Source organism: Dermacentor variabilis, chromosome 1 (genome assembly GCF_050947875.1).
Source record: "Dermacentor variabilis isolate Ectoservices chromosome 1, ASM5094787v1, whole genome shotgun sequence".
NCBI classification, from domain to species: domain Eukaryota; kingdom Metazoa; phylum Arthropoda; class Arachnida; order Ixodida; family Ixodidae; genus Dermacentor; species Dermacentor variabilis.
In genome coordinates, this window is record NC_134568.1 from 51,758,383 (window position 1) to 51,773,878 (window position 15,496).

The 15,496-nt window shown below is 46.4% G+C and overlaps 1 protein-coding gene and 1 non-coding gene across 2 annotated transcripts in view; both read right to left on the reverse strand.

The window, feature by feature from the left end:
* LOC142577884 (piwi-like protein 1) overlaps window positions 1–15,496 on the reverse strand; it is a 157,418-nt gene that overhangs the window by 115,686 nt on the left and 26,236 nt on the right. Inside the window, exons 4-5 of the mRNA XM_075687316.1 lie at window positions 8,102–8,321; window positions 1,439–1,507 (exon numbers count right to left, since the gene is read on the reverse strand). Of these exons, the coding sequence (XP_075543431.1) occupies window positions 1,439–1,507; window positions 8,102–8,321 (289 nt within the window). The remainder of the gene's footprint in view (window positions 1–1,438; window positions 1,508–8,101; window positions 8,322–15,496) is intronic.
* Window positions 2,128–2,200, reverse strand: TRNAT-UGU (transfer RNA threonine (anticodon UGU)). The gene has a single exon. It is a non-coding gene; the product is annotated as a tRNA-Thr (tRNA).

A 15,496-nucleotide genomic window follows, 5' to 3' on the forward strand; every position in this document is an offset into this window, starting at 1 on the left:
CTATAGTGACGAGGCTAGCAGCAATGATGACGTAGAGTGAGCTCGGCATGTTCATATTAAATGCTTATTATTATTATTATTATTACTATATTAAATGTTTTCATTTTGTGAATGCTGTCCTTACTTTTTTGTTCGGCCTACATTCGAGACAAGTTATTTTCTAGCTTTGGACATTTGGGGGGTTGGCTTGGAATTGGGGCTGGCCTAGATTCGAGTAAATGCAGCATAAATTAGAAAACATGTACGATCAAGAGTTTCAGTGAGCAAGACGTGTTGCCATCAATGTATAGATTATAGAATATATGATGTATAGAACGATTTCCTCAATCATTCTACACATCCCTGTGGCACTGTCACCACCTTCTCCAAAGGGCCAATGTTTAACACCGACCAAAGTTTCGAACAGCAATACAGTATTCCACTCAATTTTTTCTGACATTATCGGCATACATGGCAGCCATGAAAAAATTTAAACTAGATTAATTAAAGTTAATCATTAGTCACGTGTACATGACCAGATCGTCCGGCCATTGTATGGGAGAACGCAAGGAAGGTATTTTGCTTGCGGAGGCTAGACGGGGCAGCGGCAAGTGGTGGGAGTGTCGATGTTGGCAGTGAAGCTTGCCTCCTGAAATCATGGGTTTGCGGCACTTCAGATATTTCTATCTCTGCTATTCACTAATTTGAAAAATTCTTGCAGTAGAACACTCCTTAGAGGGCATGTAACAACTTCCAGCATATAACCAAGTTTGATATGTAGCTTGGTGAAGGGCCCTTTAAGTTTGGGAACATCTGGCACGTGTGGCAAGGTTTTATGCAAAACCCACAACTATTTGAACTATTCATTTCAATGTTCTTTGACACTAATTACCACATTTTTGCATGCATAACCTGCACCATAAATTTGAAGAATTTACCGCAAGTCGAGGTGCATTATCTTGGAATTTTGCTTTGAGGTATGGCTTCACGGCAGCATGTGACGCGCTGCTGTGAAGCCACACCTCAAGGCAAGGTTCTTAACCATTCAAAGTTGGTATCTCCTAGGGAACCGCAACACCGTGCACAGGTTATACGAAAAAAAAAAGTTCACTCTCTTTGATTTCTTTTCAAACTAAAAAAATGATATTATCATAAGCGTATGCACAATTAATTGCAACTGCCTTCAAGCAAATGCACTCTTTAACATTAGGCAAAGCTAAAATCTGCAGTTCTACCATCAAACGCTAGCGGTATCAATGACTCACACAACTTTCACCACAAGAGGCGGTCACACTGTCTTTTTGTACCACCTTGTGCACAAGTTGGCATGGATGACCTCAGCTTGTTCTGGGGTTATATCAAGAGCTTACACCAGGCACAGTGCCACATTATACAAAAAGCTCAACACACGAACAAACCAGTAGGCACATATTGCAGCAAAACAAAGTAGTGCACTTACGGCTTGCCAGCACTTCCCCTGAACTGCTTGACACACAGTTCTGCCATTTCAGCCACCAGAGGCTCAACACTGCAAAACACATAAAATGTAAAATAAGTGGTGAGCAATAATACAGCATTGGAACAATGGCCCCTCCGATAGCAGGGTTACCATCTTACAAGGCCACTTGCGATTATTAGGAATCATGAAGCTTTCACTGTTGACTCAACACGGTCAAATTATTTTTAAAAAATTAAATGTTCTGCGGTTATACACGCCAAAACTACAATCTGACTATGATGAATACCATACTGGGGGACTCCAGATTTTTGACCCCACAGAGCTTTTTACCAGGAACCCAATCAAAAAGCGGCCTCCACTACCAGGATCAAATCTACAACCTTGTGCTCAGCAGTAGAATGCCACAGCCACTGAACAACTGCAGTCAGCGATCACACAGCTTTTGCAATAACAAAGGGTCACTGGTTCAGACATTGTGTTCAAGTTTCACATAGTGAAAAGTTTATGAAAGGCAAGCTAGGGTTACTATATACAGTATAACCTGATTGTTATGTACTCATTTTGTTATTAAACACATACTCCTAACAAACAAAGACACCAAGGAAAACATAGGGAAAATTACTTGTACTTAATAATTGAGTTAAAGTAACAATAAATTAACGGCAACGCAAGTGGATGTAAAAACAACTTGCCACAGGTGGGGAACGATCCCACGTCTTCGCATTACATGTGCGATGCTCTAACCAACTGAGCTACCGCGGCGCGGTTTCCCCATCCGCTTTCCGAGTATTTATGTGTTAGGGCTAGAACTAACCTTAAGAGTGCTAACCAGCACCATCACTTACAAACACTCCCTCATTGTGGGTCAGCGTAGTCTGCGTGACGAACGCGCAAATGGAGCAAGAGTCATCTCGATATCGGGCACATCGGACCACGCTGGCCGCGTCTGGTTACGTTGGCTACACCAGTGCTTCAAACTATAGACGTTTACACCAACATGACACAGGGTGTTCACGCTATGTCAGACTATATATGCGCTTAACCGAGCTATTTTTTTTTTCTCTGACTGTCACTAGTTCGAATATTGTATAATTCGAATTTTCTTAGCATCCCTGCAGAATTCGAATTAGCAAAGCTTTTGCTCTATCAGTTCTCATGTGTCTCACAAACCAGAGATACTGCTGCCTGTGTATCTTCTCACAAAAATAGATACACGGTCGGCAGTATCTCTGGTTTGTGGGCACATGCCTGTAAAACAAAAGTACCATATTTACTCGAATCAAACGCTCACTTTTTTCTTGATAAAATGGGTCCCAAAATTGTGTGTACATTAGAACCAAGTATGACCCTAAATATGCGCCATTGGCATTTTAACATGGCTGCCTCATATGTGCTTCGATCCCAGCTGCCATAGCTTCCTCCATGTGCTATAGTACATGTGCTTAGGTTAGTCCACCATCTGCCTTCCAATTTTCTGCGATTGCGCTATCAGCATGGAAGTACAGACTGCGAAGACACGCTGAGTTCATCATGATGCCGCAATTAAAAGGAAAGTGATCACATGTGCAGAGACAGATGGATATCGGGCTACATCATGGGCGTTAGATGTTCCCGAAACTGGCGTGCGGGACGGGCGCAAACAGGAGAGACGTTCTACTCCGGCAGTTGCTGCGTGCGGCCCCTATCTTGAAAGCGATCTGCGATGGGGACAGAGTTTACTATAAGAGTTAGGGTCAGGCATGTCAAAAGGGGTGGCTGGCCTATGCCGTTATCCGACCCATCCACGCTAAGGACGTTGTTGAAGGAAGGAATGTGTTCTCGTCGAGAACGAGGAGTACTGGGTTTATTTACAATATCTACATGAAGAGCAGAAAACGTTAAGTCTCATCAGTCTAGCATGACTGAATTGAAGCACACGGAGGAGCCAAAGAGTCTGCTTAGATCCCCTCTGTCCTCCCTAGTACCTAGGCCAGGGAAATCTGCTGTCCACCTTCCGTATAATCGGAGCGTCCAAAGTCGTGGAAGGACCCGCGTTCAGGGCGAGGGTTCACACAATCACTCCTGCACCTTTGTTCACTAAACACACAGAAAAGAGAGGAGCTTCGTAGACCGGGATAACCATATTTGACTCAAATTGGCACATCTTGGTTCCTGGGATGACCCAGCAGTTAGCTGGAGCATCTGTCAAACGACTGTGACGGTTACCGCAGTCTGTGAGGAAACGCCGCAGAACACCCTTTTCCAAGAGTTTCTTGCTCCCATCGTCCATGACGATGACAGTGAATTAACAAACAACACTCAATCTGCCAAACATGTCTTGGTCTTGCTTTGCTGTAGCTGTAGGTCTGTCCGAGGGGACGCATTGTTAGCTTCATGAAGCGATTCATCACAGTGGTGCACAAGAGGCTAGACAGTCACTACCCCGCTGGCGGCCAGTAACAATATGTGTCTAGGCGCACCGCGCTGTTTTCTCACCACTTAGTTCGCATTGAAACGAGAGGCAGCAGAAGGTCAATTCACTCACTACTGCTACCACACTTCTTCACTCCAGCATTTTGACAGAGTTTCCTTGGTCATCGAGTGGGACATGTTCGCTTGTGTGCGTGTGACACCATGCTTTTAACTTAGTAAGCGAATGTTTACAAGTTTATACGGCCGATGAAACTACAGTTGACTTATTACAACGAACCCTGATAATCTGACAAACAACTTCCGTTTTATCCGAAGTCCATAAGAGATGCCTCACTTACAAAACTTTCGTCACAATGTCTAGCAACCTTATTACCAAGAGTGAGTGACGAACGTCCAAAGTAAAAAAAAACAAAGTTGCAATTTTGCCCAAAAGGCGAACCATCGATTGCGATAGCAAATTAAAATAAGCACGGCAACAACAGCGAGCCAATTGACCTTCATGCTGTCTCTTGCTTCAACGTGAACTAAACAATGAAAGCACAACCCATACAAAGCTACCAGCCCTCGGCGCATTTTTACAATTGCTAGTAGGTACAGCGGGGCGCGTGGGGTTTGTCACGGCACTTGATGTTTCTGCTCAGGTGCGACGAGTAAGAGCGGGTGCGAGAGAGAAAATTTGGGGGCCTTTGCTCCTTGAATATGCAACTCTGACTAGGCACTATGAAGGAGGTTTTTTAGCATGTGTTGCATGCGTTTGTCCACTAAACAATGCCGGCCTTGCGGAGTGCAGTCGAGTTTGTTTACACTCCGCCGCTGGCTGCCCGCGTGGTGAGGCAGTGGACACGGACGCCCCATTTGGTGATCGCTATGTCTGAAGGGGCAAAGTTCTGACTGGTGTTGTCTAAATCGCTGGTCACTTTTTTGGTCACGACAATAGATTGCGTTTTTACAAGCACTGCTCTAGGAGGGCACATGTAACCGGCAAACTGAGCCTGGTGCAAGATCTCCAGGGCACCCAAGGGGTAGCAAAGGGATCAAGGGCGGCCTGTGGGTTGGAGCCGCAGAGGCCGAAGCGTGCCAGGGGGTGTGTTCCCATAAAAAATTGTCTATCTGCGACAGAAGACAGCCAATCTTATACACTCTTGGCACGCGCAGGCCTCGGCGAGCCCCAACCATGGACTAGTCCAGGTTCTAGCTTTGGTATCCTGGAGGCGTCGCCAATAATGCGAAATAATGACACATTGTTACAATTAGCAAAAAGCATGATTGAATGAATATAATTACGTCCAGCCACCAACTTGCGACGCCAAGTTCAGCACTACGGTGCCCCGCGACTTCTGCCGGCATGCCTAGGAACAAACGCATACAACACGTGCTAAGAAACTCCTCCAAAGTGCCTAGGCAGAGTGATATATTAAAGGAGCAAAAGTCCCCACATTTCCTCTCTCTCACCCGCTCTTACTCATGCACGAAAACGTCCGGCGTCTCCACAAGTGTCCCATCCCGCTGTACCTACTAGCAACTGTAAATACGCACCCTGGGTGCGCTTTGGTCACATCGCAGATCTCTTTGAAAATAGGCCCGCGCGGGCACGCACTTTGGTCACATCGCAGATCGCTTTCAAGATACGGTGCCTGCGTGGCTGCACCGTTAAGAGCAGCCACTGGAGTAAAACAACCCCTTTCCCTCGCCTCCCCCCGCGCCTTGTGCACAAAATATGGCGCGCAAGATACTGAGCTGCAATCGTCGGCTGACCCTCGCAAGTCAGTCGCCAGTTCGTGTCAACATGGCAAAAGTCCATTTCATACAACCGATTTTGCCAAAAATTGCCGCTAATTTCGTCCGCTGTAGCCAATAGTTCGTTGTAGCGTGGCCCATTAAAGGCGAACTTCATTGTATTAATTAAATAGGCAGACCAAACTAATGTTGAATTTCAATGGCGGAGTCGGAGCAAGTTTTTCTGCTCGTTTCGGAGCAAGTTGGTTCCAATGGCAGAGTGAAGGCGGGAGTAAGGTGTTCCAATGAGAGAGTCGGAGGGGATTCAAAGCGGGAGTCACTACGTGGAGCAGAAAAAGATGCTCCGCCAAAATCGGCGGAGTGGACCGGAACTCTGCGTGACATATTTCCTTTACCACGTTTGTCTACTGGGAGGCGCCACCGGTCACGACTCGCGAGGAAGCAAAAGCTGCTGCATGCTTGGCGAGATATCCATTCCGCACTTTAAAAAAAACAACAGGTGAACGGCGCTGAAGAGACAAGTGACCGGTGCGGCGGTGCTGGGAGCAAACAGCGGAAAGAAATGACAACACACAAGGTATCCTGGGTAACTCTGTGAAAGAACTTCCGCTTCCGCCTTGCTCCGGCGGCGCAGGTTGTGTTCCACTCGCGGATCTGGAGGCGTTGCTCTGCGCCAGAGTCGAGTGCTTGCTCGCAGAGTCCGTCGGCTGCTCCGACTCCGCCATTGGAATTCAACATAAGGTTGAAACATGGTCTATTATGTTTGAAAGTCTGTTGCACGCAGGTCCGTTGCAACAAGCGTAGACTGTACTATCCTTACTTCGTATAGCTTATTTGCTGTCACATTTAATGCTTTGCCTTTCGGGCGAAACTACCAACTTTTTTCATCGCGACTTTAGTGCATTGGCAGTAAATCTTCGTTTATCCAAATGAGAGAAAGTTGTATTTCTGTATGAAAGAATGAGGTGTGCAGTACTGTAAAGGATGAGTCTTCTTTTAGGTCACGGCAAATGCGTGCACGTTACAATCGAGGGCGCGTTCGAATTGAGTAAATAATTGCACCCCTACGGGAGAGCCCCGACGGTGAGCAACTAGCAGTAAGGTTTCGAGTGATAGAAGCAAGATAAAAATTGCTTTTCCCAATGCTCATAATGCAAAACAACCCATGCGATAATGCCGATTACAAAGTGATTACAAAGCAAAGTGAAAATACCCCCCGCCCCTCCGCTGTAGCAGCCACCACAGAGCAAAGAGCAAAATCACTTGAGGCAGGTGCTCAGGGGCATCAGCACAATAAGAATTTTTTTGTATAAGCCATGGAAAGTTGCAGCACCTCAAATGCAATGCTTGGTGGCATTTCGTTCCAAATAGTGAGTTTTCTTTTTCTGAAACATTCCGTTGCTGCCGTACATGTACAGCCGTGACCATTTGGAATTTGTTTCCACCGCCATACATGTAAGATGATGACTCTCAAAGGGTTAAGGGTGACATTAGATGCCTCTGGTATCGGAACAGGGTCTAGGCTGCGCAAACCTGAGGCGGAAAGGAGATCTGGGAACAAGTGCCAGCGTGTCGTCTACAGTCTCCAAAGTGTTACCAATGCGATGTTGCCCTGTACGTATTTGACGGCTCAACAACATAGGGCACTAATTTGCTTTGCTATCATTTTACTGCCAACAGAGCACGGGACTGCATGACGCAATGTCCCTCTTGTTCAGCATGGCACAATCCAGCCATCTATTTGTCCAATTACGATAATCGCCTACTCTTTCTAGCCGTAGAAGGCAGGAAGGCTTTCACTTTCCTTTCCAAGCGCAGGTATGCTTTCGAACTTTTTTTTTCTTGCAACAATCATTAATTCGCTACATAAAAACACAGTCTAATCAACACAGAAGTGGCAGCATCAAAAGGTTTTCGCAGCAGGCATAGAAGACCAGCACTCCACTATCAGCCTGTAGGCATGTTGCCACAGCAACAGCCAATCGCAAGGCGGCTCTCAGCGTGCTGGCACACTAAGCCAATAGGAGGGCAGCATGCACCACGAACTTCTGTCAGACCGGCTCACCTGACTTCTGACATTTGCACTTTTCCTATGACATTATCACACGCAAGGAGGACATGAATGGAAAAGTGGAACTTGGAGCTGTCTAAACATACCAGGAGGGTGGCACTCGGCAGCAGGAAAGACGAGATGACTACACAGACTTCAGTGTTATTACACGATTTTGAGCTACTTTCTTACCATCTGCACTTCCAAATTATTTTTTCAGGTACTTAAGAGTGCGTTTTCAGCTAAATCATTTTGGTACAGTGTAGATAGGGCATTGCAGATGCTGAAACGAGTGGTTTCCCAAGTAGCCCCTGCATATGAGTGAGGCAAAAACTTTGAATTACCACGAAATCAACAAAAGTAGACTGCACCAAACCTCATCTCCCATACTGTTTAGACAACATAGAGACGAGACACATTACCTCGCTTGAGCAGCCGTAGAAACTGATGGTGTCACAACTTACGATGGTGTAGCTCGAGCTTGAGGTGGTGCAGCTCGTGGTGCAGCAGCTCGAGCTTGTGGTGGCACAGCTTGTGGCGGGACCGCTTGTGGTTGCTGTGCTGTAGCAACTGGCATCTGTTGCACGCCTGGCGGCAACAGAGCTGCTGCCATGCCCCTCCCAAGTGGTGTGTGCATAACACTGCGACCAAGTGCTGCACCTCTGCCAGCCATCGGATGGGCCCCTACAGACACAAAAGTATCCATAGCCGCACATTTGTATGTGGATGCGAGAGGACACTTTTTTTAAAGCAATGATTACTTGAGACATTGATTGGAACTCGACATATCATTATGCAGCAGGTTTTCCTGCTGGCAATTAACCTGTAACTGCTAGGCGTCGTTGCACCACAATACCGGAGCAGATGATGCACAGTGCGACTACTGGCAGCACCCATTCAAACAGGGTGTCTAGTAAATTTTTTTTTTTTCAAAATTCCCTGACTTTGCAAGGTCTTCCATGACTTCAACAGTGAAAATTCCTTGACTAAGGAACTTCACAAAACTGCAACCAGCTTTTCACTAAGATTTTTCACACGCTGTCAAAGAAATTGAGCAATTCAGTCCTGAACCACCCCTCGGGCTCGGTGAAAAAAACAGTCCGCGGATAGCATATGCTGCTGTGAACACCTTAGCCAAGTTTTGTAGTCGTGCATGGCACATGAGCTCGCAAGCAGAGTGCGAAGACACCTTTCTCTCAAACGCTCTCTTTTCAACAGAAGCCTGCTCCTCACTTATTTTCTGGATGCTTTATTTCATAATGTAGCAGATTCCCACAAAAGCAGACATCAATCAAGAAGGGCATTAGAATCGGAGAGTTTCTTCCTACTGTTACTGTGTGTATTTATTGACGAATTTTAATACAGACTGAAGTAAGCAAAAATCTGCTTTCAAATTTCTAAAATAATTACATACTACCGGAAGAAGCCAATTATCGTCTGCTCACGCTTGGCTGCCCCCCAAAGAATTACACTTTAGCCACGCTGCTTACCAGCGTCGTAGCAGTTGGGTCCCGCTAATTTCAGCTACCTTTGAACGCTCAAATAGCCTCGAGCCATGTGAAGATCAGATCAGATCAGATCAGATCATGAAAATTGCGAAAGAAAATTGGTTTTTGGAAACCATGAACTTCAATATCTTCAATGTTTAATCTACGCTGTATCAAAATGGTTCGGCTGGAAATGCACTAAAAGTTCAGGAAAAAATTAAATTTTTCAGTGTGCAGGCAGAGAAGTCTGCTTTAAACCGCGCAATTTCACTGCAGTTCGCGGAGCCATATCCTGTCTTTCTTGCCAAGCGCCGCCTTCTTGGTATCATTCAAAAGCTCAATGTTTCGCCCTTCCACTTCATTCCTTGGTCTTCGCCATCTTGTAACAAACGCACAAGCACAAAAGAAGTGCAGGTCTACTGGAGGTGGTCATATGGGCCCTCCGATTGGCTGTCGTGCTGAAAGGAGTCTCCCCAATGATTGCTTTTGCAGCAGTGGGCAAGCTGGCAACCGCAGTTGTCTGCTTCGCAAACTACGCCAGCATCTTTCAGCAGTGTTACCAGATCAGAATATTTGGTGCCAAATTGGACAGCTTAAATTTTTATTTTGCTGCGTTTTAGATGAGTTGGCTATGTGGCTATTTCTGGGTTATATCTTTATGTAGGTCAAGAATTGTAAAAGAATGTGTTTCAAGCTGCATTCGTGCCACACCATTTCGTACTTTTCAAAAAAATCTTTTCCACTGTTGAATCACCGCGCAGCACGTCAACCTCACAAAGCATGTGACCGTGCAGCTAACATGCCCGTCTCTTAAAGTAAGCGACAATGTGAATAAATTCTGGCAAGCTGTTGTAAAAAGCCCTAACAGTGTAGGCAAATTGCTCTTTCCTCACTTTTCAACGGTTGTCTTTGCACTAACTACTGTGCGTGCCCATGTCAAATGCCACAGTAGAAAAGGTATTCAGCCAGGTTATCGTTACAAAAACATACCACCCTAATAAACTGCATGGCTACACACACTTGGGAAGCTATATTGCATGTGATATGGTATGAAAGAGCACTTTGGGTGTTGCAACTATTTCAAACCAAGTCTGCCTTCTTGGATAAATTTAATAGTGATTTTATGTAATGAGCCAAATATCTAGCAATGTGGTAGTCTGGGCACGTTGGTATTCCGTTCTTAAGAACTGGTTCAAGCGCACAGAAAACATGGATGAATAAAGGCACGCACACACACACACACAGACACACACACAGGCGCAGCTTCGAAAAACACGGACAAATAAAGGTACACACACATACACACACAGAGGCGTAACTTCTGTTGAAGTTGCACCTATGTGTGTATGCGTGCCTTTATTTGTCCACGTTTTTGGTGCACTTGAATCAGTTCATAAAAATCAAAAATTGTTTTTGCTTATCTCTCTTTAGTCAACTCGCTTGGCCTGAACTGAATTATATGATATCTTTTTGTGTACTGTTTGGTCTTATATTGGATGTTTACATACGTGATAATTGATGGATTTCTGATCCCTAAGCTTCAAAGTGCGATTGAAGAGACACTATTGTAGAGCTTTAGATAATTTACCATACCCACTGAGAAACCATGGTGAATTATTTGTATCTGATATTTTTTCTTCGTGTTTTACCTGTTGTGGTGAATCCCTTTGCTAGGGTGACTGAACATGGGGATAATGCGCCGTGTCATCTTGCACCGTGCGACTCCAGCAACGAAGCTGGCCATCGCCCTGTGCCATCAACACTGATAACACTGTCAACGCAAGATGCACCAACGGAGGCTCCCGCGCTTCGGTGTACAGCTGCGCGAATCAGAAGCAGAGATCACATCGTTGGAGGCAACACAGGTCGAGTGTCACCATTGCCGGCAAAGACTGTGCACTCTGTTTCTGATGCATCATGCGACACAGACACGCAGCCTGCAAGTGAGCCCCAACCACCGACGAGCTACAGTGTGATAACTGAAGATTCACCAGACGAATTGTCGCCCAAACGTCGCACCACTCAGATGCACCTCAAGCCGCGCTTGATGTCAGCAGCAACGGAAAAGTGCAAGCATGCAGCATTCGCAATTCCTTTCGCGCAGTGTTCGCAACTGAATGGAAGTTCAATTTCATGGCCCAGCAAGGCCAAGAACAAATTTTCAGAGCCCACTAAACGAGACAAAAGGTTTGTTCGATTCAGAAAAAGGTGCACGGCACCACAAACGAAAAGGTGCAGGGGGTGCCGGGCTGCACCCACTCGCTGCAAGGTTCAAGGGTGCAGTGCACCTCGGCGGCAACTTGCCTTGCACCCCGTTCAATCGAGCACGGGGGTGCAGGGTGCACTGCTGCACCTCGGGGAACCAAGGGTCTAGGTGCAGAAGGTGCAGAGAAACTTGGCCGAATTGAATAGACCTAAAGGTGCAAGAAGATGCCCGACAGTTAAGATGTCAAATATTACAGCGCTCGCACGTAATAAATCTGCACTGCTTGCAAAACTTTGCAGCCAGTTTTCTTTTTCTTCTTGTGTTGTTGCTGGTCACCTCACTCGTGGGAAGCATAGCATAACAATGGCTGGACTGATTTTGATCCATTTTGTTTCACTATGACCCAGAAGCTGTGCTGTACATCGAGTCTTGAAATGTCTGTTTCGATTACATGGCTCTATGCAGTGAAGCACAGTTACATGTTGAGCAAAATTATTAAAGCACAAAAAAGAATCTAACAATGTCTTCAGTAGATTAGACATTTCAGCAACCATACAAAGTATTCCCAGTTCCCTAATATGTTGTGTTATTGTGCCAGGCTTTTAATGTGCAAGAGAGTTGTAAATTCTAATAAAACAAATACTGACAAAGATATCTTGATGAAATTTTAGACTTGTCTCTTTATTGCAATGAGCAGTGTGTGCCAGATTTCAGCCCTTTCTGCCAAAAACAAAAACAAAAAAATTATTTCTCACCCCCTCCTCCCCCTTAAACGGCCCCTCATCAGGTCAGGCCATTTTGTGCTGACAAGCGCAGAGCATACATTGTGTAATAATGATTGTATCGGCGAAGTGTTACATCGTTATGCGCCGCGGAAAGACCTGAAATTTCAGACTCAACGCCGTTTTTCCTTGTCGCAGCCGCCGAGCTCCAAGCCAGAGGATGACGTATCGTGTCACTACGCCTACATACTCGAGTCTGCAGTGTGATGTTGCTCGTGGTGCCCCGCAACTTCAAGAATTATTCAAGGCACTATCTGTTATTTGTGTGATCTGTTGCTTGAATTGACGAATTGAAGTTTAGAGAAATAATAAAACACACAAACGGAATGTGTGCATGTTTCTTGCTTTACTTCGCACCGAAGCAAGAGAGATGTACTTCTGCTTCGTCTGCTTGTTCCCACAGTCATGTGGTCACGTGCGCATGCCATTTCACTATTCCATTTTCTAACGTGTTCCAGCGCGTGAACATGCTCTGCAATCCGCTTGTTGTGCCTCAGCATTCGTGTAGCGCCGAATTGTACCACTAGTCATGTATCCTTGTGCACAGCGCCGCAGCACGAAACAATAACAGCTCGCACGCAATGCCGCCAGTGGAAGTGCGCATCGCCCGAAAAAAAAAAAAAAAAAGCGAGGAGAAAAAAGTGAGGGCGGGGCCCATGACATGTGCCATGCGATCCTCAAGTTCCGGCATGGGAGAATGCAGGGAAGGAATTTCACTTGCAAAGGCTAGACGGGGCGAGTGGAGAGGGCTTCTCGCTATGCAGTGGAGCCTGCCTGCTGAAATCATGGGTTCGCGGTGCTGAAATATTTCTATCTCGGCTATTAATGAGTCAGCTTGAAAAATTTTTGCAGCAGAACGCTCCCTAGGGGACACATAACTTCCAGTGTATAACCAAAATTTGCTATGGAGCCTGGTGAGGGGCCCTTTAAGGTTAGCCCAGATACACGCTTGCCAGCACGCGCTCACTCCTGGCCGCCCCTGGTTAGACGCCTTGGCAGACTACTATCCATCGGTCAAACTGGTGAAGGACGAAGCCAGTCCGCACTGCACAGCACAGTCAGACTGGAGCACGAGCACAAGCACGCACTCAAGCCCCATTCTGCACAAAGCAAACACTGTGCATACACACTACAGTTGCATGCAGCTGCATCTGCTACATCCCGTAGATACCGCGACGACTCCGCTGGCTAAGTGCACTGGGGCTCGCTGAAGACGGCAAGGCTGGTTTACCTTTGGGCACGTCATAGGTGTCAAAATTGGTACCATAAAACCTCATTAATGCGACCCCTGTTAATTCAGAAAATCACATAATTCAGACTCGTCCTTTGGTCAGGGCAGGCGTATGTATTTATTAAAGGTACACTAAATGGAAAAATTATTTCTTATGCATCATTAAATTACCCTTCTACAACACCAAAAACACCATTCTTGCCACAATAACACGCTTAGTAAGCAAGAAAAAGCGCAAAAGTGAAATACAGGCGGCGACGCCTCCTTGAAGTTCCCCGCGCTAGGCTGCTGTGACGTCATGGATTCTGATAGCGTCTTCTAGGGCCTACCTACTTATTCAGTGGTACATATTGTCTGCAATGTGTTCTAAAGGAACCAAATATTAAACATGGCAAGTTTGGGGAACCTTTACTGAGCCAAACACGAAAACATACCTTGGAATCCCTGACGTCACACTGACGCACCGGCGTAAGGGTTTCGGCACGAAATTCAAGTACCGATACTTCGACCATTTTTCTCATCTAATATTCAAATTATTATTTTGAAATGACAGCCTGCAGAGTTATAAAACAATGCTTTATCTGTCTAAACTGATTTATTGTTTTGCTTTAGTGTCCCTTTAATGCAATGAAACTCGCTAATTCTGAGATACAGTCGACTCCCGATAATTGGAAGCCGCTTAATTGGAATTTTCGCTTAATTAGAAGTGAAGTGCTGGTCCCGTCAGTTTTGCATGTAATCCTATAGAAGAAATCGCTCGATAATTCGAAGTCTTCATCCAGTAATATTGTTTAACTGGAAGTTAATTTTCAGCCGGGATCCTCGAGGTGACCGTCATTCTTTGGTAGAATGTGCAATTTTTCAAAGTGTTGCAACAGTTCCGTGCTCCGCGTTGGTGTCATCGCCACCGCAGCCGCCCGCAACGCCATCCTTCTTGGAGCGGCGCGATTATTCATTGCTACGGCTGCCGTGGCCTCCGCGATCAACTCTGGCGGGAGGCGAAGCGGCTTCCGCCGGAGGCCACGCGGGTGCCATAGGTGCACGCAGCGCTGCATACTGGCAGTGGAGAGATTGTGCGAGATTAGTCTTGCAGCGTGCGCAGCGTATGTCGAGGCGTTTGTTCGTCAAGCGCCTTTGTGCGGGAAGCTCGTAGGCTAGGTTGTTCCACGGGGTACCTAGTCGCGCAGTTTATAGCCATGGCAAACCGTGGCTCTTATCGCACGCTCGACCTGGCAACGAAAGTCGAGGTTTTGAAGGAAGTTGAGAAGGGAGGTGCCGACAAACAAGACATCGCACGGAAGTACGGGATCAAGCCGAACACACTCTCAAACTACATCAAGAACAAGCGCACAATAATGGATGCATTTGAGAACGACAAGTTCAAGACTTCTCGGAAGCGAATGTGCACCGGCACTTACCCAGAGTTGGAGAAGGCTCTGCTGGTTTGGATTAGGGAGGCCAGGAGCAACAAACTTCCTCTCAGCGGAGACATCGTTGCGATGAAAGCCCGAACGCTTGCAGCAATGTTGGGGATCGATGACTTCGTTTCGTCAGATGGATGGCTGACGCGCTTTAAAGATCGCCATGACCTGGTTTTCAAGAGCGTGTGTGGTAAAAAGGCGTCCGTTAACTAGGAAACATGCGCCACGTGGAAGGACGGAAAGCTGTGTGAATATCTCGCCGAATACAGACCGGAAGACATCTTCAATGCAGATGAGACTGCACTCTTCTATCGGCTTCTACCAGAGAAGACCCTAACATTCAAGGACGAAGACTGTGCTGGGGGCAAACGCAGCAAGGAGAGAGTGTCGGTGCTGATCGCGGCAAACATGACTGGCACGGAACGATGTCGGTTACTTGTGATCGGGAAAGCCGCGAAGCCGATATGTTTTAAAGGCGTGAAGACGCTGCCTGTGGACTATGAGGCGAACAAAAAAGCGTGGATGACGGCCGAAATCTTCAAGAGCTGGATAAGCAAATTGGACCACAAGTTTGCTGCTTCGGACCCCAAGGTGTTGTTCCTTGTCGATCACTGCAGTGCTCACGTGAATGTGCCAGCCTTGAGTGCAATACGCCTCGCATTTTTGCCTGCAAACAAACTGGCTGTTTTGCAGCCAATGGACCAAGGCATCATCAAGAATGTTAAAGTCCTG